Here is a 21,679-nt window from a genome sequence, read left to right on the forward strand (position 1 = left end):
TTAATTGAACATCAATTGTTTTAAGATATCGAAGATTTTTATCAACTTTCACCCGGCAAATGTTTTGCGATGCATTTTTTTTTTCTTTTAGTTTGACATTTCCTTTTCAAAATATCAACAAACTAGAACTTGACAGTCGGCTGCCTAATCATTCTCATTCAATAATGTTACTTGGGTCTCGGCTTTCACTTTCCTTCCGTTCTTGTTTTGTTCATCGGCAGCCAACTTTAAGCGTGAAATTACTACCATTACGTAGCGTGGAACCAACATCAATCATATTTTTTTATACTTTCTCGCTTCTCTTTTATGCTGTGCTGTGGTCACAAAAGCGAAACACAATAGGGTGAAAGCGAACGAAAACAAAGCGCCGAAAGAAAACGGAGTTGACACAGGCACCCAAACGCGAAGAAAGTTTAGTTTGTCGCTGGAAACCGGATCGATAAGGTTACGCTAACTTTGAGGAGGAAAAAAACGCCCGAAAAACTGTTCAACTTCATTCTCCGAGGCCAGTTCATTGCTGACGACGCGCTTATCAATAGAATACGAACCCTATTTGCACACCTCGCCCACCAGAGTCAGAAAGTGTGAATCGACGGCAACGACGGCTATTCGCACAATCGCTTCCTCACACACTCACTCAAACACACACACACACTCACACACACAGACATTGCGCGTATGCAGCTCGTCGATTCAGGGCCTGCCGCGACCAGGAAAGATTATTCGTCGTTCACCCCTCACGCTAGACGGGTTCCGTAGCGGGTCAGTCTGGTGCGCGTCCGATACCGTGCTTTTGTGTATGTGTGGTGTGTTCTCGGTGAAACGTGGAATATTCCCGTGCATCCCAGTAGCGCGTGTGTGAATTAGCCAGTTCGGTCAATTCACATTTCAATTTACATACGGTTTTCTTTGGAGTGTGCAATTAACAAAACAACCCTTTCGACCCTACCGAGCATTACCTCAATCCATCGCCGAAAATGGTCACCACGTCGAGCGTTCTCGGTAGTACGAGTGCGGTGCTAGTGTCGCTGTTTTTGTTACGCAAAGTTTTCCCCTGGATTTATCAAAACCTTATCGGACCAAAGGTCTTTGGTTGCCGCATCAATCTAAAAAAGACCGGCGAATGGGCTCGTGAGTATATTTTGTTCCGAACTGCCAGACTGTACCTTTTATGCTGTGAATTGTCGCGTTCTGTTCCCTGTAATTTGTCCTTTGAACATATCCGTTAATTGATTGGCATTAATGGTTGAAACTGGTTTCTTCCGTCCGATCCAGTATTTGTGCTTCCTTGTTCAAGTATCTTTATATCTTGCTGTCATCGTAAGACAAAAACTTGCCTCTCTTGTGAATATATTTGTGATACGATATTCCATATTCGTTTTTCCCTTGTTCCATGCCGGAATATTAGCAGTGCCAAATTGGAATATACATATTCGCAAATCAGTGTAGGTTTTTTCGTTTTGAATGAAACCGGTCTCATCGAGGACATAAAACTATAGCATTTCGATTAGTTATTACGTTCTGTTGATACCACGTGACTACGTTAATTCTGAATGTATACGTTGATATTTTTTTTTTATTAAAGCATACTAAATCGTGAAATAATCATACATCTTTGGTCGTGTGCAAGCAGCAATTCGCCACATTCCCCAAATTCTAATTAAATATTAATGGACTTCTCGCGTGTCAGTTTTACTGTAAATTCACGTTAATTTGTATTTTAGCAATTTTTAAGAACATCCTACCCCAGACCAGTCTCGAACGATATATCGAAGAACAAGAAAAATGCAGACAGTTTGCTGAATTCTCAATTATTGAAAGCGAAGGTCAACGATGAGCTAATCCGTATTATAATATCTCAATACTTTCTGATGCATAAAATTTGTATAATAATTATGCGCTGCGATAGTTTTGGAGCGTATTAAAACTTAACTAATATGCAGCAACCTGCTCAGTCTCATAATCTCACATCGCTATTTAGGCATTTTCACCATCATGTTTTCCGGTAAACACACCCAAGTGGCTAGGAACCACGAAAGCGAAACTGATTAAATTCGGAAAAAAAAAAAAAACGACCGGTTATAAAATATCTTACAACCACACAAGTAATAAGAGCGATGAATAACTTTTGATGATGATCGTAGTCTGTTTCTTTCTTTTTTTTTTTCAACATTCGTCAGCCACGGTGTTTGAGGCACGAAAAAGGCTTTTTTTTACAGGAAAAGAAAGTTAACTTTTTTTTTGGAAATTCCTACCAATAAAACCGGTTTTCTCCAAGACTGTGTTGTTGAGGCACTTATTTGGTGGATTCCAAATGGGCCTGGTGTTTGTGCCACACCACAGCAGAAACCAAAGATCTGCCCGTTCAACTGCCAAATACATACGACTGTTTTTAGTTTGTTGGAACGATGCTTGAAATGTTTGACGCATATTCTCTCTCTGTGTTTTTTCTCTCTAACTCCTCCGCAATATGGCTACAAAAAGGGCCTTCTATAAACAATCACACTCTATCATTCTTTAAAATTGCTTATCATGGTATTCCTGTGTGATTTGTATCGAAACTGACTTACGGAACTAAACTGTGACTGTCGACAAACAGGGAAGCGGTGTTCAAGAATCATGTATTTTAAGGAGCAAAAAGCTAACGCCGTTCTGAGTAATAGTACACTAGTAATTGCGTCAATTGATTTTTTTTTTCTTTCCCATTACCATCACACTGCTAACCATTATCCCAGCCTAAGCATGGGAAGAAAAGTTTGAAATTTGAGAAATCAACAAAACACACGCACATGATTCTTGTGACGGTTATGCTAGGCTGGGATGGATGATAATGATAAACACAATCGTTGTCGAGTGATCGTTCAAAGCAAGTGTTACAAATTCTGTTCAGAATGTATATCAACCAACAGAGTGAAGTGGAACTCTAATGCATTATTTTTTTATTCATTTATTTAGTTAATTTATTGTCCAACGGATATAATAAGATCCCAGGGAATATTGATGTAAGAAGCCATTTCTATGATACAATACATGAACAATTAGGTTTTCGTTTGCTAGGCATAAACCTCTTCAAGCGATCGTTCCGATTTTTAGATCGTTCGGAGATCGGAAGACATCTAGGCTGAACAACAGATAGATCATTATCGTTATATCAACTAGGCATCATTTGTCTGCATCGATAGCACTCTCTTACCCTTCCTTGCACAACGATAATACTGACCCTTAACAGTGGGAGGCAACTAGTTGACATTGAAATGAGCCAATCTGATATACAATCGCCTTCACTTGCAGGAGGGTAAGATTCAATAACCCACCTAGTAAGATAGATAGCCCTTTTTTAATGTAAAAAAACACAAATAAAAAAGGCAATAGTTCACTAATGGGTGAGCAGGGCAATCGCTGTTAATCTGTGCTGTGTAGTAGAATCGACCTCCATCGCAATGCTAACGTACAGGTGTCGGTGTCTTATGATCAGTGCATTTAATAAGCAGTATAGTGCTGTACGAGCACTGCTCGTGACCTCAAATCGTGGGTGCGAGATTACGCCCTGCATAACAAAAAAAGATGTATGTAGATTGGTTTAGGTTCGAAGATTGCGCTTGAATTGCGCATGAAGCAAGGATCCGGCATTAGTTTGTCTTCTCTACTGTGCTAATACAATATCTTTCTTCCGTTCTTTCGTTGCAGTAATCACCGGTGCAACTGATGGTATAGGAAAGGCATACGCTCAAGCGGTAAGTTGTGGGGCAAAATTGCATTTGCCCTTCCGCGTGATGAGGAACGCGGAATGAAATGCAGTTGCGTCCATCAAGGTTGACTGGTAAAAGTCAAGTGCGCACGAACACGATCGTCGTGTGAGCGTAGATCGATCATCCTATCATTTGCACGCACAAGACGTTAGTGTGGATACGAAAGTATAGGCAGTAGAAACGCTCGAAACAGAAAACATTTAAAAAAAAGTGCTGAGTGGTCAACTTTAATGCGCTTGATGTGTAACCAACGGTTGATTTTTATACAATTGGGAATATTAGTAGACGGTTGTGGCTGCAAGGGACATAAGTGCGTCAAAGCAGAAAGCAAATCAACTTACAGCCAAACATACACCTATAAAAATGCATACGTGTGTGTAATAGTTATAGGGGTTTGTTCGTTCAATGATACCATTTTTTGAGGTTTTTGAGATAGGTACAAACATAATAGTAAACGAATCTGACAAACTCTTTTGGCGTGACACATTTAAACAGTACAGTGTTCAGCGTCGGTTCCGTTATCTGCATAATCTAAGCACTATATTCTTCCTCTAATGGATGCATAAGAGAAATTCCTTCCTTTTTTATAGGTATGTGCTTCACAGCATTGGCTTGTCCGGTCAACAATGAGGTTGCACAAATGAGTTTTCTTGTTATTGGATAGTTTCTTTTTTTGCATCGGCTTCGTTGCAGTGGCTAGATCTGAAGATATTCAAACCCGCTGTAAAATCGATTGACTATTCTCGGCTGAGTGAGGTGTTTTTTCTATCAATCTTAAGTTTGATGTATACACACACAGACGAGAGGTGAATTCAGATGAAGCCGAATGGAAAACAAAACATCGAAAGAGCAAACAATTTCACTTCCCATGATCGTTGCTTAACCTGTAGACCTAGACCCCTACCATTCTTCAACTATCTATTGAAATGCGTCTATTTTCTTTGGTTAGTTTCACAGTGTGTCTTTGGAGAAAGCTTATCCTTTTGTGGTGAAGATAGTAATTTTAGTAAAATTAACAAGCAGAAACTTGAACATATTTCAATTTTCCATGCAATTAGTAACAATGTCTTCATAACGGTTAGAATAAAAAGGTTTATTTTTATTTTCAGCTTGCCAGAAAAGGACTCAATATTATACTCGTCAGTCGGACACTTTCTAAACTTGAGGATGTTGCCAAAGAAATTGGTGAGTATGTTGTAATTGTTTTAATTTAAGGCTGCAAGCAGTAAACAAACTTCTTTGCTACATTTCTAGAAACGGAGTTCAAGGTGCGCACCATGGTAATTGCCGCTGACTTCACAAAGGGAGCTGAAATTTACGAACAAATCCAGCGCCAAATTGAAAATATGGAGATCGGCGTGTTGGTTAATAATGTAGGCATGAGCTATTCAAACCCAGAATACCTGTTAGGATTGCCGGACTATGAGAAGCTCATTAACAATCTACTCAGCTGCAACATTCTGTCAGTGACGCGTATGTGCCAGCTAGTGATGCCCGGCATGGTGAAACGACATGCGGGTGTTGTGATCAACATTTCGTCGCTTTCTGCCGTCATTCCGGCCCCGCTGCTGACCGTGTACGCCGCGTCCAAGGCGTTCATGGACAAGTTTTCTGAAGATCTCGCATCAGAATACGCAAAACACAACATTGTGGTGCAATCAGTTCTGCCAGGACCTGTAGCAACCAACATGTCAAAAATTCGTAAGAGCTCCTGGATGGCTTGCTCACCAAAAGTGTTCGCAAACAGTGCGATCAGCACGCTTGGACACACGCGCAAAACCACAGGATACTTTCCGCATGCCCTGCTTGAGCTATCTATCAATGCATTAAGTTTTGTTTCACCACGCTTAGCGGAAAAAATTACCATCAATACCATGCAAAATATTCGCGCCAGAGCAATGAAAAAATCCACAGCACGATCCAGTGCGCCTGCCGACAGCACTGCAGTACTAACAGCTTCTTCTTAAAATATTGAATTTAATAACAATTTATTGATGAGGTGAACATAGGATGACATTTCTAGAGTACCAATCCGGGCTATAGCGTAGCGAATCTATTGTCAACAAATCAATACGCATTTCGATATTGCCCATGAACTAAGTGGCTGCTGCTAGCTTTATTTGTAGTGTTTACAGAATAGTCAAACCGGCTGGGCATTTAGTGTTAAGAAGAGGGTAAGGGCTAACCATCGATGCGGCAAAAGGAAATTATTGTTTGTCCTTAAGTACATTTCCTAGTCTTGAATAGGGACAAAGTTTGCACGAGATCGGTGCTACTGGAGCGTAATTTTGAGGCGTTTTTTTTGTTTCTTAATGTTGAAGGCATCAGATAAAAGTCAATACAACTTGATGTTGTAGTTAGAAATAAAAGAGCTCATTTCCAGCACTGTAATCATTGTCCTCTGATACCTTATGAAAAACAGTAATCTTTGTCTGTGTTGTTATTTAATGTACCATGCGTCCACAATGATGACATTTTTTATCTTGATGAACTGCCAGCTATTGTAGAGATACCAACAGAAAACTAAACACACTAGGGTAACTGTACCAGTATTGAGCAGGTTAGTGCAGCAGTTTCACAAAAACTGCTCGTACACGTACAATTTTATTATTTTTCATGAAAGTGACGTTATTTTGAACGATAAACTATCGTATTATGATGTGCTATTCTTTATTTGCCGATTTAAATGTATTTTTTAAAGATATTTGTGAAAATACAAACACTTTTTGTTCCTATTTTCGGCAGGTTGGTCATATTTTCAGCAGGCTGTGTTTCTACTTTTGGCAACGCGAACACGAGTCGGTAAATGTTTTAATTAATGCCAATAGGTAGACAAAGATGTTTAAAACAGTTTTACACTCTCACTTTCCTAAGATTGATGTTGAAAAGTACTTAAATATTAATTTTATGTTGCCCAATTTGGTCATTGAACTAGTAGTTTTTACAATCTCTTTGATGTAACTTAACAAACAAAGTTGGCATTGAAGAAAAGAGACAGTCTGACGGCTATAGAGTACGGCTCTGACAAGCTCAAAAATTATTATTTTTTCTCATGTTATTGGATTATTTATCGTGATTTTTTAAATATTTGATACAAGAAATGTCGTTTTATGTGTCGACATACGCATTATACTGTTCTGATCAAGTTTTAAATGAATATTCAGCAAAATCAAAAAAGTCCGTGTACCTATTTTCAAAATTCCAAGCGAGCCAGAATAAATTCTGCACCCATAGAATCTTTCATAAAAACCTCACGTTCATTATTTTACTGCTCTGGTTCCCTTAATAACGAACCCTGCCGATCTCTATTGACTGACAGCAAATCTGCCGAACAAATTTGAACTCTGTACATTTTGTATGATATAAAAAAATATGCAAGGGAACTATGGCTGGTATTATTGAATCCGATCGTAGCGGGAACGTACGACGCTCACATGAAATTCTAGGGATGACAACACATTTCTTGAGCCCGGTCCTACAACGCTGCGGTGAATAACTGTAGCAACCATCTAGTACGTTAGAAAAATGAGTGTCGGGACGTACGCCGCCGCTACGAACGAATTCAATAATACCAGCCTATGTGAAACTTCGTATATGAATAACAAACAAGCATATCTATGTTTAAAAAATATGTGTTGAGACAATTTTCAACGCGTTTTTGCATGATTTCACGTTTTTAGTTACCCTGCCGAAAACAGGTATAGTTACCCTACTTCTTCCGTATCTCTGATCCAAGTAACCACGTTTAAAAAACTGTAAATATTACGCCATAGTACAATGTCTGGTGATATGCGTAGTAGGGTCAATCTATTTAAAGAAATACAACACTACACAACTACAACTACAAAAAAAAACAAAAACTGGTTTAAATGCACTAAAATCAAAAATAAATTTGCCTTAAAAAAACGTCAAATATCCATAGAAAAAATAAAAGCTCCATAGCATCGCTGGTTTGCTTAATAGGTACACATTGTTATTAACCGCATGCAAAATATTGTTCCACATCGATCTGAAATTTCATTTCGAATATAATGATTTTTAATTTGTACAGCATGATTTTCAACACGTCTCAAGCTGGATTGAGTGTGACAGTTATTTGTTGTGTGTTGAAACTAAAATTATATTTTGAAACAAATAAACCATTTGACAGCTGTTGAAAAACATCTAGGATGCGGGGAATAACAATGTTTACATTCGAAACTGGCTTGAAACCCTGCATTTTCTAACGGTATTGAGCGTCAGTTAACCGTCATTTAAGCATTAGATTGATGACATCCGCACAATGTATTATTGGGTGTGCTTTCTTTTGTTACCCGTAACGTCATTTTGTTAAATGGGAACATCATCTTTCACTCCATGAATTAGCTCAAATCAATCATTCTGCATACTTCTTGCAAGTAAAACAGCAATAGAAAATTACAAGGCATTTTGGGTAAGTTTGGTGCGTTTTTTACAACTTTTGATAGTGCATTTTTGTCAAAAATAAAACAACTATCAGGCCTGTTATATATCCCCTCAAATGGTGCGGTAATTGTTAATCGTTATCAATGATTCACAAAATGGGTATAAGAATGCGTACAACAGTTGAACAGAATAGACACCATTTTGCAAGGATTTAACAATTTACGCCATTTGGTAATTTATTCTTGCTTAATATCGCCTGGATAACCATAGAATGAAATACGCATAAAGAGTAAAGCAAAAAAACGAATTGCGTAGCAACAGTAAGTAGGTTGTTCTCACTGTACTACGTTGCAACACAAACAAAGAAGGTACAGGCGAAGTGAATACAGTTGATATTCTGTTATGAACTACTGATAGCAAGGTTGGGAGTTATTTTCCAATTTCACGGTAGTGCTGGGGAGTTAAAATAATTGCATTCTTATCTCTTTTACCGCCTACTTTGGATTATCTCCGTTCGTTCTTAAAGGTCGCTTTGTTGATGTTTGCTGATTCATCAAATGAATAAAAGCGGCTTCATGAACATTTGATTTTATCAGATCACATTTACCGTCTGTGCGTTTTCAGATTTACTTAACGATTGTTAAAAATCATTATTTTTCCTGTTCCTGGTTCTTTATAGGAAAATGCTGTTCCATCTGGTGCTCATAGCGCTTGCCGCTGTCGGCACGAATGCGGCCGCTGGTGGTAGTAAGAAGTACCCACTCTCTTCCAAGTTCATCGAAGAAATCAATACCAAAGCTACAACATGGCGTGCTGGTCAAAACTTTCACCCCGACACGTCGCTTACCTACATCCGAGGGCTGATGGGCGTTCATCCCGATGCGGACAAATTCCGCGAGCCTGAAATCCTGCACGATCTGTCCGATGGTGACGAACTACCGGAGAACTTTGACTCTCGCGAACAGTGGCCCAACTGTCCGACGATCCGGGAAATTCGCGATCAGGGCTCGTGTGGCTCTTGCTGGGCATTCGGTGCTGTGGAGGCCATGTCCGATCGGGTGTGCGTTGCCTCCGGAGGCAAGATCCATTTCCGTTTTTCGGCCGAAGATCTCGTTTCGTGTTGCCACACCTGCGGCTTTGGTTGTAACGGAGGATTCCCTGGCGCTGCCTGGAGCTATTGGGTCCGGAAGGGTCTGGTCAGTGGAGGCCCGTTCGGTTCCAACTTGGGCTGTCAGCCATACGCCATTGCGCCGTGCGAACATCATGTCAACGGAACGCGCCCTTCGTGTGAGGGCGAAGGTGGCAAAACGCCAAAGTGTGTAAAGAAATGCCAGGAAAGCTACAACGTGCCTTACCAGAAAGATAAACGCTTCGGTGCTTCCTCCTACTCGATCGCTCGCCACGAAGCACAGATCCAGAAGGAAATCATGACGAACGGACCGGTAGAAGGTGCGTTTACCGTTTATGAAGATTTGCTGCACTACAAGGAGGGGGTTTATCAGCATGTGACGGGCAAAATGCTCGGCGGTCATGCGATTCGAATTCTCGGCTGGGGCGTTGAAAATGGCACCAAGTATTGGTTGATTGCTAACTCCTGGAACAGCGACTGGGGCGATAATGGATTCTTCAAGATCCTTCGCGGTGAAGACCATCTCGGCATCGAAAGCTCTATCTCGGCTGGTTTACCGAAGCTGTAGAAGATTGGCTGCAATGCGCATCGGAGGAAAGGAGTTAAGTACATTCCGGCTTAAATGAGGTAAACAAGCAAAAACAGCGCAAAACAGCGTATTAGGTACAAGAGACTGTTGTAATACAACCCACAAAATGTTTCTTTCTTTTACATCCCAAAAATAAAATTCATCATTTCTTTTTCTAAAATTACGTACGCCTTTATGGTTTTAGAAAATGGGATTTTTAAATTTGAAGAGAAAGAAATTTTGTTCTGCATTTATTGATTTGTTTCCGATGCTTCCTGTTGCTCTTTAATGATTGATGGCAATCGAAGTTAAGATCGCATTGCAAGTAAGAACAAACGCTCATTGAAATCAGCTGTAAGACTAATGGGTTAACGTTGGTTGGAACAGAATATAACAAACATACGACAAGTTAGAACAGTTTTCCAATATTGAAACAAAAAAAAAATCATTCATTCTCTAGGATCGCATTTGAGCACCGGTCGTCTTATGGAAACCGCTGGACTAAATCAAGGGCAATCCAGTAATGATCTTCGACTCAATTCCCAGGTGGTTGGAACCGCGAACGAACTTAAAGTAACCATGGTCGCCCCAATCGTCACCGTACGAGTTCGCTATCAACCAGTACGGGATTCCACCATCCCTGCCCCAACCGATTATGCGCACCGCATGCTTTCCTATCTGTTCACCATACACATGGCGATACACTCCGGACTTGTACAACAGCACATCCTCATATACATCGAAACCCGCCTCCACTGGCCCATTGGTCATTATTTCGTACCGTATAGCACGCTCGTCTCGAGGCACACTGTATGCCACCTTGCCGAATAGCTTGTCCTTTGAATAGTGCCGATCGACGCCATCTCGGCAGTGGTGTGTGCACTTGGGCGAAATCTCCACATGGCAGTCGTTGAATGGGTATTCGCACGGCTTGAACGGATATGGTTTGCAACCGTCCGTGGAATTGTAAGCACCGCCGCTCACCAGCCCTGCATCCACCCAGTACTGGAAGCTAGTTCCGTCCAGGAAACCTCCATTGCATCCGTTGCCGCAGTCCACACAACAGCCCATGAGGTCCTCTGCGGCCAGCGCCACGTTGATAGTTCCGTTGGAATGGATGCAGACACGGTCGGACATGACACTGGCTGCTGCTACGGCCCAGCACGATCCACAAGTGCCTTGATTGCGGATGGCACGCAGCGATTCGCAGTTGGGCCAGTGGTTTCGTGCGTCGAACGATTCCGGAATATCGACATCGTAGACATACTCGTACCGTCTGATCGGCACCTTGAAGCCTGTTCTGCTTTCTCCGATGCCCTTCAGCGACCGGAAGGCATGGAAGTGCACGTTTGATTGAAAGTTTGTGTCCGGTTTCCAGGTACGAGCCCGGGCGAGCACCCTACGCAAAAAGTCGTCGTTGAACGGATCCTGACCGTGACGGTCGACACTCGACACTAGACCGTTGGCCAGCACCACAGTTAGTAGAATCAACACCTGTAGTCTCATTTTCCATTCACCGTTTGTACTACCTTTGAACGGAGAAAAGGTGTTGCGGCTAGAAAAGATGGAACAAGAGTGAAATGCGAAAAAGGTAGCATCTCAATCTGAGAATGCTAATCATTATCAATAATCGAATGAAAAGGGTCAACATCCGGAATGTTTAGAAACTAAGTCTTCAATAAAGAGCGTTCGTTGAAAGTGTTGAGCGCAGCTGCTTCTGTTGAGTTTGTGGTAGTAGGAGCGGTCAACCGTCTTTCGGACGTTATTTCACAACCATGCAATACTTGCACCGGATCTTGTACTACCTGTACGATATTAATGTGATGTTACGACTTGTATTTTGATTCATACCTTCTCATTTATCTTATAAAAGAAACGCCTAAATAAATGCGGAAATTTACAAGCACTTACTGTAATTGAAGATAGACAGCCCACCAATCGCTTTTTGGCGTTTGTTTTGAATGAATAAAAAATAAATAAACATCAACACACATGCATCCTTTCAATATTTTAACTTACTTAAAGAAAGATTAAAAAAAAACAAATAAAATTGAAAACAATAACGGCACATATAAAATTCGGATTGACTATTTCTGGCATACACAGTGGCCTCTGACGGTCACACACACCTGACATTTCGTATAACACATGCAAGGTGCGTATAGGTGAGAAGTGCTCCACATTTTGTTAATCACGAATAAACATAATAAAAACATTGCATGTCACGAATGGAACAAACCATTTCATCGCTAGAAAAAAAGACCGTTGTTTTAATTGATGAGCTGTTTGCGGTTCTCCTTTGAATGCCCAGACAACAATACATTTAAAATAATTTAGAAAAGAGGCGTGACGTACGGTGCAGCAGCATGCATGATGGCGGCACCGAAAATCACTTTTTGACAACTTGTTCTTTTGTCCACACCTTGGTTCGCTCCAAAAATTTGCCTGAATGCACAAGCTATTGCGGCGATAGGAGGAGTAAAACATTTACCACACACTGCGGAAAAACAAGCAATTGACGAAGTTAAAATTTCCCAGCATCTTCGTGCGCCGTACGAGTGAAGGGCGAATTCTTAACCCGGTTCGACTAGGGCCATAGTTCGATGAAGTGACGCTATAAAGTGTACGTGAATTGGGAAACATCAAATTCCGTCTTTACACGAAAAAACAGGACTACAAAAGAACGTAGCGCTGTGCTTATCTGGAACGGCAAAGCCGACTGTAGTACCAATGTTCGGGAAAGTTGGTAACAAAACATTGCTACCTCAAAGCCAGAAGTATTGTTTAGCAATTGGCGAATGACTATTGATGTTTTCTTTTCTGCATAAGGAGTCTCTGTAGCAGAACTAGCCTCTTTATCTGCCGGTAATGTGAATTGTCATTACATGGTCCTCTGTCATCGTCGATGGCGGTGTTGATGGCGAACCTTCGATTCGTATATCCACTTTTTTACGCCGGTGGTAGGAAAATTGGCAAACTGAAATCAAACAAACAGAATAGTTTGTCAGTACATTATGATGGCCAATTCGTTTTGAACGGCTTAAATCGGTGTTGCTTTCCTTCTACGTTTTCTTACATCTTGCTGCAGTACATTGGATGCATTATTTGCAAAAGATCGTCAGAGTTGTTTTCATTGATAGAAACTAGCATCAGAAGACGCGTGTTCGGAAAACCATGCAGTCTGACGCATACACACACATACCGTCGACAACTTGGTTGATTGAGAGGACTTCAAGCTAGGTTTCGGAAATTTCCCAGCGGAGAGATTTGTATGTGTGTCGTACAGCGTGTTTGTGTTGCTTTGCATATAGCGCAATTGGGGTTATATTGTGGCAATTTAATATCGGCGGTTTCAAGATAGATGTTCTAGTTGATGTGCATTTAACAAACAAAAAAGTTTCGATTTTGACCGCAACTTGTTTATTACATTCTACCAGGACAAGCAATAATTTGACAACCAAATCAAAACCCAGCGACTGATAATCTTGTGCCCGTACGTACCGAAAGCATCTAAATTTGATTACAATGGTAAGTTGGCCAACGCAGTGTATGTAAGAAAAGAGCTATTTACGAGCAAGAACTTTTTTTTACAGGAGCCAGAGCTGCTTGAGATATTGTGCAAGCAGTTCTACGAATCCCAGGACGCCCAGTTGCGAGTGGAGGCCGAAAAGGCATTGTACCATTTCCAGGATGATCCTGAAGCACTGTCCAAATGCCAAACGTTGTTGGATCGAGCCAACTCGAGCTTCTCGCAGCTGTTTGCCACCACCATCCTGACAAAGCTGGTGACGAAGAACATACAGGTGCTGCGGATGCAGCAACGGGTCGACATACGGAACTACGTGCTGAACTATTTAGCCACCCGGCCGAATCTGCAACCGTTCGTAATTCAGGCCTTAATATCGCTGCTGGTCAAGATCACCAAGCTGTGCTGGATCGATATGTATGAGCAGGAGTACGTATTCCAAAACATCCTGCAAGATGTGAAGGAGTTCCTGGGCGGATCGGTGGACCACTGCGTGATTGGAGTACAAATTCTGTCCCAACTTACGGTGGAGATGAACCAACAATCGGAATCGGCATGCAATCTCACCTTTCCCAAGCATTTGCGCATCACCAGCCTGTATCGCGATAAGATGCTGTACGAAATCTTCATCCTAGCATGCACGTTGCTCAGCCAGGCAAAGGATAGCGTTTGCAAGAACTTAAACTGTCTCGATGAAGCCCAGCAAGGCTTGTTCACGCATCTGCTGGAGCTAGCCCGCAACTGCTTGAGCTACGATTTCGTCGGCGCCACGGCCGATGAGTCGTCGGATGATATAGCTACCGTGCAAATTCCGACCAACTGGCGGCCAGCATTTTTGGACTCGGAGTCTGACTCCCTGAAACTATTCTTCGATCTGTATCAGATGCTGCCAACGCGTTTGTCCAGCCTCGCACTGTCCTGCCTGGCACAGATCACTTCGATTCGACGCTCGATTTTCAGCAACTCGGAGCGCATCAAATTTCTCACCAAGCTAGTGAAAGGAGCCACTGACATCCTTAAAACGTCACACGGGCTGAGCGATCCCGACAACTACCACGAATTTTGCCGATTGTTGGCTCGCTTAAAATCCAACTACCAACTCAGTGAGCTGGTCATAGTGGAAAACTATCCAGAAGCAATACAGTTGATAGCAAAGTTTACCGTACAATCGTTGCAAATGTGGCAGTCAGCACCGAATAGTATTCATTACTTATTGTCACTGTGGCAACGATTGATTGCCTCCCTTCCGTACGTAAAATCGCCGGAGCCGCATTACTTGGAAACTTACACCCCGGAAGTGACGAAAGCTTTCATCACGTCTAAGCTGGACGCCGTTCCTGTGATTGTACGAGAAGGGCTCGAAGATCCCGTGGATGACACGGACATGGTGCAGCAGCAGCTGGAGCAATTTGCTACGATTGGTCGTTGCGAGTACGATAAAACATGTGCACTGCTAGTGCAACTTTTCGATCAAACGGCCAATCGCTACCAGGAGATACTGTCCAGCCCATCTACAGCAAATCATATTGATCTGCAAATTTGCGAGGGACAGCTGACCTGGTTGGTGTACATCATCGGAGCATCGATCGGAGGCCGAATCGCGACACCTTCGTTCGATGATCATGATGTACTGGAGTGTGACATCATTATACGAGTGTTGCAACTGATGACGCTAACCGATTCACGGTTGCCCCAGTGTGGATGCGAAAAGCTGGAACTAGCCTTCATGTACTTCCTAGCGCATGTACGCAAAATCTACATCACAGAGCACATGCAGAAGCTAAAAATGTTTCCCCGCTTGTCCGAGATTCTGGGAGTGAGCGATGACGACATGACTATGCTCACGGTCACTAGCCGTAAAATGTATGCTGAAGCTACGCAACGCATCTCACTGTGGTAACTTTTCGCTATTATGATTAATTGTTTGCTCTTTCTAATCGTTTCAGCATCACAAACCTCAAATACTTAGGCAATTCCGAAATGGTGCTGCGGAAAACGCTTGCTTTGCTGAACGATCTAACATTAATTTGCTCTTCCGTACGAAAGCTCATTAAATTAGATGAAATTCAGTTCATGCTAAACAATCGTACGGTAAGCGTTGTGGTTCCGAATGTTAATCATGCAAAAAGAAAAATACACTTTAATATGTGTGTACCTTTTGTTTTCCAGCGCGAGCACTTTTCATTCCTAGGTTCCGGTACAGTAGCAGCCACGCGATGTCGCAGTATGTTCTACACATGCCTTGGTCGTTTGTTGATGATGGATCTCGGTGAAGATGTTGAGCGCTTCAACACATTCATGATGCCGCTGACGAAAACGATCGAAAATATAATCATGATGAATTTTCCAAGCGAGGAAGCGAAGAAAGAGCTGATTGGACTATCACGAGATCTTCGAGGATTGGCGTTAGCGTTTAATGCAAAGATGCCGTACATGATGCTGTTTGATTGGATGTAAGTGTAATCGTATCTAGATCCTTGATTCTTCAAGGGGCAACTGTGTATTACATGACTTCTGTGATCTGTTTTTTAGCTATCCTGACTATTCGCCTATTTTAATCCGTGCCGTACAAATGTGGGCCCACGATCCTACGGTTACAACACCAGTGCTGAAGTTGTTCACAGAGCTAGTCTACAACCGATCGCAGCGATTGCTGTTTGATGTCTCTAGTCCAAACGGCATTCTGCTGTTCAGAGAAACGTCCAAACTGATCTGTTGCTATGGTAAGGAGATGCTTATTCCCTCCATTGCATTTCATGACTCGTTGCCTCTATTTCATGCTCCACTCCACAGGTGAAAGTATGCTGTCGCTCAATGTTCCCAAGGAGCAGATGTACCCAATGAAGCTGAAAGGTATTTCGGTGTGCTTTCAAATGCTGAAACAAATTCTCAGCGGAAACTACGTCAATTTTGGCGTCTTTAAGTTGTACGGAGACAACGCACTAGATAACGTTCTTAACATGACCGCTAAGCTGATATTGACCATCCCGCATGAGGATATACTGGTAAGCATTATAGCCAGGGAGTATTTTGAGTGCGAAACTAAAAACGTACACTTTCCCTACAGGTTTATCCGAAGTTGTCGCTATCGTACTACACGCTCATACAGTGCTTAGCCCAGGATCACATCTCATACCTGTCAACGTTAGAACCACCCTTGTTTTTGTACATTCTAGAGAGTATATCCCAAGGATTGAATGCACTAGGTAGGTTGTAGAAAGCAATGCGCTTTATAAAACGATACATTATCTGCATGGGAAAATTGTTCTTTTTTACAGAATCCGTAGTTTGTTCATGCTGTTGCCAAACCTTGGATCATATTGTAACATACATTTTCAAGCAGCTGCAACTGAATGGTAAGTACCTGTTTTGGTTTTTCGCAACCTTGTTAATGTAGAAATTGTAGTAATTTCGTTAACTTCGTAAACAATAACTTCGTTTTGGTGATGTACTACAAAAAATTATCAGTTTTAATTTCGCGTCTTTTTCTTCCTTCTGCAAAACGATGAAAATGTAGAGAAAAGTTCAAGAAATCTTCTATATTATCTAAAACAAACAAGTAAATATTAAAAAAAACGTCGTGATTATCGCATTGGATATAAAATATTGATGATGTCATGAAACGTGACTTTTTCGACCTAAATTAACTACAAATTGAACAACTGTTTGGTTAATTCCGATTAACATTAAGTGAATAAGAACAATGGGGGCACATGTGCACATGTTAGTGTGGTAATAACAGATACTACACATATTAATTATTTTTATTCTTTAAAGAATTATTTCATTACTTACACATTGGCCATGCATTTTTTATTTCCATTATTTATTGATCCACTCATTTACTTTTCCAAAATTTGGATTGTTTTAGTCAGAGAAATTATAGTTGAAATTTGTTGGCAATACATTTTACCATGCAAAAAAAAAACATGATTGAGAAGAGATGGAGGCAACGTACGTGTGTGTAAGGGCTCTTTTAGCCCTGCTTAAATGTTGAAGAAACAGACGCATAAGGTAAAAAAAGAAAAAAAGATTGACCCGGTTAGGTTCCACCGAGATTTGAACTCGGATCGTTGGATTCAGAGTCCAAAGTGCTAACCATTACACCATGGAACCTTGTTGGGGAGGGCCGATTTATATTGATATACAAACAAAAGGCGGCACCTGCTCATTGATATTGCACTATTTGTCTGCATCCTACAAATATATGAATATTCTTTTTATTTTTTATTATATTTTATTTATATATTAATCCAAAATTCTCTATTTAATTATTTGACTTTTTTTATACCAGTTTCAACATTCCCGAACAAGAAGCATCGCCAGGCAGTACCACCGGAAAACAACATGTTTCTAAAAGTAATGGAACTACATCCTGAAATCCTGCAGGGTTTGCTCTCGACCATGATGAACATAGTAATGTTTGAAGACTGTAAACATCATTGGTCCATGTCCCGGCCTTTGCTAGTGCTAATACTACTATACGAGGATTGTTTTCGGTAAGTATGGTGTGACAAAAAAAGGCATAGCATCAAAATGTTATTGGGTTTTTAATTAAGAAGAAGCAATTTTAATGTTATTTCTTCATCTGCATTTAAACTTTTCAGCCGAATTCGTGAAACGGTCATTCAATCACAACCTGTGGCGAAGCAACAGAATATGGCACGTCTTTTTGAAATGCTGATGGATGGTATCGAGCGCAACCTGCTCATCCAGAACCGAGATAAGTACGTTTTATTGTTAAATATATTGATTTCCACGTTTTCATCGACAGTGAACGTTCCGCCAATGCCTCGTCCGGCACCGAAGGCTATGAATGTAATCCCAAGTAGAAATATTGACCGTAGCGCAGTGGAAATGTCTTGACGTGTGAATGTGCAAGCGGCCAACGTGTTAAGCTTTATCCACTTTGAGTTGTCAGTCACATTTACCCTTAGCTCACACTAATAATCTCTTTCCAGATTCACACAAAACTTGTTGCAGTTCCGTCGGGACATAAACGCATCTCTTAAGATCACTCCACAGCCTAACTCGACGGCCAATGAAATGGTAAGAAGCATGTGGCATCAAACAATATTGACACAGTTGATTGTGTTTGTTTCGTGTGAGAGTTCAGTGAAAAGCTTGTAATGATCCTCTAAAATTTGTTTTTTACTGTTCTCTATTTTAGGATGATTAAAACGAGAAACGGCAACTGGACAGTGCTGCAGAACAATTTTACACAGCATTGTGTGAAGCCGAAAATCGAGAGCGAAATAGTGTTATCTTGTTTGATGTTTAGTTGCTGTTAACGAAGGAAAAACGTACATCCAGCAAGGCAATTATATGCGTACACGTGCAGCAGCAGTGGTTACAATTCAAATATCGTAAAAGGTTTAGCATAACACACAGACACTGAAAATGGTATCGTCGCCAACGGCAGGGAAATGTTGGATTTTTTGTACAATAATTGGAATGAGAGTTAACGCGCCACCATAAGAATAGTGTACGAGTAAATGAAATCCGATAGAACATCCGGTGACTACGGAACGTCCGTGGTAGATGCGGAATCAAAAAAGGGAGGGATTGTTTGTTTGTCGGTACAATCAATTATCTTCGTTTTTTTTAATCTATTATCGTACAGACGCAAATAGTCGATACTTGGTATGGAGAGAGTTCATTTTCCAGCTTTTCATATGGGCAGCATTTGGCATCTTTTTTTGTCTTGAAGCATTAACGGTAACATGCTGGTAGGATTGTCGGTCGCGTAGCAATGCCGTTGATCAACTACAAATGTTGCGTTTTATTTTTCCCATTTAAATTCCAATTCTTAATTATCTGCGAGCAGGAATGTTTACATTCCCCACTTCTATACAATACATACATATTATTATTTACGAGCATTGCATTAAGCACACGAAGAATGAATGATAGATCGATCGAACAACAAGGATAACATGCGTACTGTTAATATAAAATGTACCTTGGATGTGTTTCATAGGAAAACAAAGCTTCACATTTCAATGTTTATTCTTTTCTTTTTGCGTTATGTATGTCAGCCATTTCATTCGTTCCTTTTTGGTCTTGAAGGATAATCTCGCTTTCTACTTAAGACAAAAAGCCTACATTTTTTGGAATGTCGTTCTTTGCAGTTGGTTGTTTGTAGTAAGGGAAATTAATTAGCAGAGAAACGTATAAAACAATACATACGCATCGAGTCGATGTGTGTGTATGTATGTGTGTGTGCACTGAAGCAATCGACTGATGTGAAAGTACTTTGCACGGTAAGCAAACAGAAGCAAACGAACGAAGGAGGCATTGAAGCATTACCGTTTTCTGGTGGTATGTATAGAATAACAAGAAACTGGATGGTGTGAGATGTGAAGAAGACGAAGAATTCTGGAAATAAAAATGAACGGTGAGAAATTTGATGTAAGTAGAAGCTGTACTTTTAATTGTCTAAAAATTGTCACACACAAACACAAATTCAAGAGAAAGTTATCCATATTTGTAAAATAAGAATTCCATTTTTATTATTGACTGTTTGACTTTTAATTTTGAATAACTAAGCGTGTCCTGACGCAGAGCGATTGTACAAATTTTTAAGTCACTCTGGCGGCAGTGGTTTAGCAGTTTTTTCCTTATCCTCCGTAAGAGCCCTAGCATCATGCAAAAAGACGGGGACCTCGAGACCCTGCATTTTTGCTGCGCGCGTAAATCCTTCGTTTGACGTAACCGTCACGGCACGATGATACAGTCCAAAGGCAAATACTTGCAAACTACGCGGACGTATCTTGCCGCCCAGCTTCAATGCTTGCAGCTCCTTCGGCGCTTGCTCCAGTGCCACATCAGGCAGGACATGTACGCGATTAAACAGCTCCTTGGCACGTGCCTTTTCCTGCTCACCGCCCAATATCGATAGGATGTCGTTGAACGAATCGTACGCCGTTTGACAGCAGATCAGCCGCTTGCCGTCAAACAATCGCTCGAGCACCGGTTTCACTGGTTTATCCCGTTCCCAGCGAGCCTGTTCCGATAGCAGTGGTTGCTTGAACTCCCAGCTAGCTGATCCATTGGTCATTGCGCTACAGTATGCTATTAGCGTGGTAACGTCTACATTTAACAGGTTTATTTCGTCCTTTGGATTGCATTCCGAGATCGAGGAAGCGGACGAGCAAGCCGTTGGTATTCCTCCCTCTTTGCGAGTGTTACCGCATACTTCTTCCGCAAGGATCACCACGCGCACTCCGATTCGCTGTAGTTCTTCGACCAGCTCGCTTTCCAGCTTGCTGAGAAAGCGAAACACAACCGTCGGCGGCCGGAACATGTAAGGAAAGTGGCAGGCCGCCTGAACGTACTCTTCCGCCTGCTCCAGTATTGACTTCGAGCCGTAGCTTGTGCGACCGTAAACTGCATCGCTGAGCGATTTGGGATTGCGGGCAATCACCTTGATCCATGTAGCGCCACCGTCGCAAACGATGTCCACCCGCAGTGGACATGCACGATCCTCGACCGGAAGGGGATAGTCGACATGTTTTACCTCCGCACTCTCTAGCAGGCAATCCACAAGACAGCCGAAATGGGTCAGGTTGCTGCAAAGAATGTGATTGATAGTGACTGTTCGGTTCGCTTTCACTCGGTTGAGAAATTTAAGCTCTTGACTGATTTTCTTCTGAATTTTCTTCACTCCTTCGATGGTGTTGCGTTGAGAAAGACTTTTGAGCAGCTTTTCCCCGAGGTCGATCTTATCCTGCGCCAGTTGCGTCAATTCCTCGATCGTGTGTTCATAGTTTTGCATCGTTCTAGATCGAGCAAAGCTATATCTAATCGATTACACTATACACATTCACAATTTATATATATGTATATTCGTAAAGTCTTTGAATAAACTAGCAAAATAACTGCATCATGTGTAATCGCCAATACTGCTGAGATATTGCTTTGTTTTTCCTTCAGCTGCTTTGGTATGTTGTTGCTTCTGTCAGTTTGACGTTTTGTTTAACCAATGAACTGAACAGATTCAGAACGGAACGACCATTTATTTATGTAAAAAATCAACTTAACCTTACTTACAAATAGGCATTTGCTGTGTGAATAATGGTTTTATGTTGATTGCAACATTTCTAAATTGTAAATGAAAGTATCACCATATGTTGTAGAGTAATTGAAACGTTAAAATATCAATGTAAACTCCCTTCTCTCGACGTGCGTCGGTGGTGTAATGGTCAGCATAGTTGCCTTCCAAGCAGTTGATCCGGGTTCGATTCCCGGCCGACGCACAGAACTTTTTTTTATTCGAATTTTACTTCCACATAAGTTTCGAG

At 41.4% G+C, this 21,679-nt stretch overlaps 5 protein-coding genes, 1 long non-coding RNA gene and 2 other non-coding genes across 8 annotated transcripts; 4 read left to right on the forward strand and 4 right to left on the reverse strand.

Annotated features, from left to right (window-relative positions):
* The first annotated feature begins 179 nt into the window (after nucleotides 1–179).
* On the forward strand, nucleotides 180–6,174 carry LOC120895136 (very-long-chain 3-oxoacyl-CoA reductase). Its single transcript, XM_040298211.1, has 4 exons — nucleotides 180–1,131; nucleotides 3,688–3,734; nucleotides 4,859–4,934; nucleotides 5,004–6,174. The coding sequence occupies exons 1-4, from the start codon at nucleotides 978–980 to the stop codon at nucleotides 5,714–5,716; spliced, it is 990 nt and encodes a 329-aa protein (XP_040154145.1). The 5' UTR covers nucleotides 180–977; the 3' UTR covers nucleotides 5,717–6,174.
* Nucleotides 6,175–8,050: 1,876 nt separating this feature from the next.
* LOC120900534 (cathepsin B) lies at nucleotides 8,051–10,034 on the forward strand. Its single transcript, XM_040307651.1, has 2 exons — nucleotides 8,051–8,181; nucleotides 8,833–10,034. The coding sequence occupies exon 2, from the start codon at nucleotides 8,837–8,839 to the stop codon at nucleotides 9,848–9,850; it is 1,014 nt and encodes a 337-aa protein (XP_040163585.1). The 5' UTR covers nucleotides 8,051–8,181; nucleotides 8,833–8,836; the 3' UTR covers nucleotides 9,851–10,034.
* On the reverse strand, nucleotides 10,021–11,832 carry LOC120900540 (cathepsin B-like). Its single transcript, XM_040307666.1, has 2 exons — nucleotides 11,762–11,832; nucleotides 10,021–11,655 (listed from the first exon to the last, which is right to left on the reverse strand). The coding sequence occupies exon 2, from the start codon at nucleotides 11,354–11,356 to the stop codon at nucleotides 10,352–10,354; it is 1,005 nt and encodes a 334-aa protein (XP_040163600.1). The 5' UTR covers nucleotides 11,357–11,655; nucleotides 11,762–11,832; the 3' UTR covers nucleotides 10,021–10,351.
* A 259-nt stretch (nucleotides 11,833–12,091) lies between these two features.
* LOC120900543 lies at nucleotides 12,092–15,620 on the reverse strand. The gene is made up of 2 exons (XR_005739215.1): nucleotides 15,532–15,620; nucleotides 12,092–12,827 (listed from the first exon to the last, which is right to left on the reverse strand). It is a non-coding gene; the product is annotated as an uncharacterized LOC120900543 (long non-coding RNA).
* Nucleotides 12,359–19,791, forward strand: LOC120900520 (ran-binding protein 16). The gene is made up of 13 exons (XM_040307625.1): nucleotides 12,359–12,473; nucleotides 13,288–13,378; nucleotides 13,444–15,239; nucleotides 15,323–15,467; nucleotides 15,546–15,829; nucleotides 15,909–16,099; nucleotides 16,170–16,381; nucleotides 16,444–16,582; nucleotides 16,655–16,732; nucleotides 17,671–17,875; nucleotides 17,984–18,103; nucleotides 18,338–18,425; nucleotides 18,547–19,791. The coding sequence occupies exons 2-13, from the start codon at nucleotides 13,376–13,378 to the stop codon at nucleotides 18,553–18,555; spliced, it is 3,270 nt and encodes a 1,089-aa protein (XP_040163559.1). The 5' UTR covers nucleotides 12,359–12,473; nucleotides 13,288–13,375; the 3' UTR covers nucleotides 18,556–19,791.
* Nucleotides 17,421–17,492, reverse strand: Trnaq-cug. Its single transcript has one exon. It is a non-coding gene; the product is annotated as a tRNA-Gln (tRNA).
* A 61-nt stretch (nucleotides 19,792–19,852) lies between the features above and the next one.
* Nucleotides 19,853–21,332, reverse strand: LOC120900527 (UPF0415 protein C7orf25 homolog). Its single transcript, XM_040307638.1, has one exon. The coding sequence runs from the start codon at nucleotides 21,151–21,153 to the stop codon at nucleotides 19,963–19,965; it is 1,191 nt and encodes a 396-aa protein (XP_040163572.1). The 5' UTR covers nucleotides 21,154–21,332; the 3' UTR covers nucleotides 19,853–19,962.
* A 230-nt stretch (nucleotides 21,333–21,562) lies between these two features.
* Trnag-ucc lies at nucleotides 21,563–21,634 on the forward strand. Its single transcript has one exon. It is a non-coding gene; the product is annotated as a tRNA-Gly (tRNA).
* Nucleotides 21,635–21,679: the final 45 nt, after the last annotated feature.

This window comes from Anopheles arabiensis, chromosome 2 (genome assembly GCF_016920715.1).
Source record: "Anopheles arabiensis isolate DONGOLA chromosome 2, AaraD3, whole genome shotgun sequence".
Lineage (NCBI taxonomy): Eukaryota > Metazoa > Arthropoda > Insecta > Diptera > Culicidae > Anopheles > Anopheles arabiensis.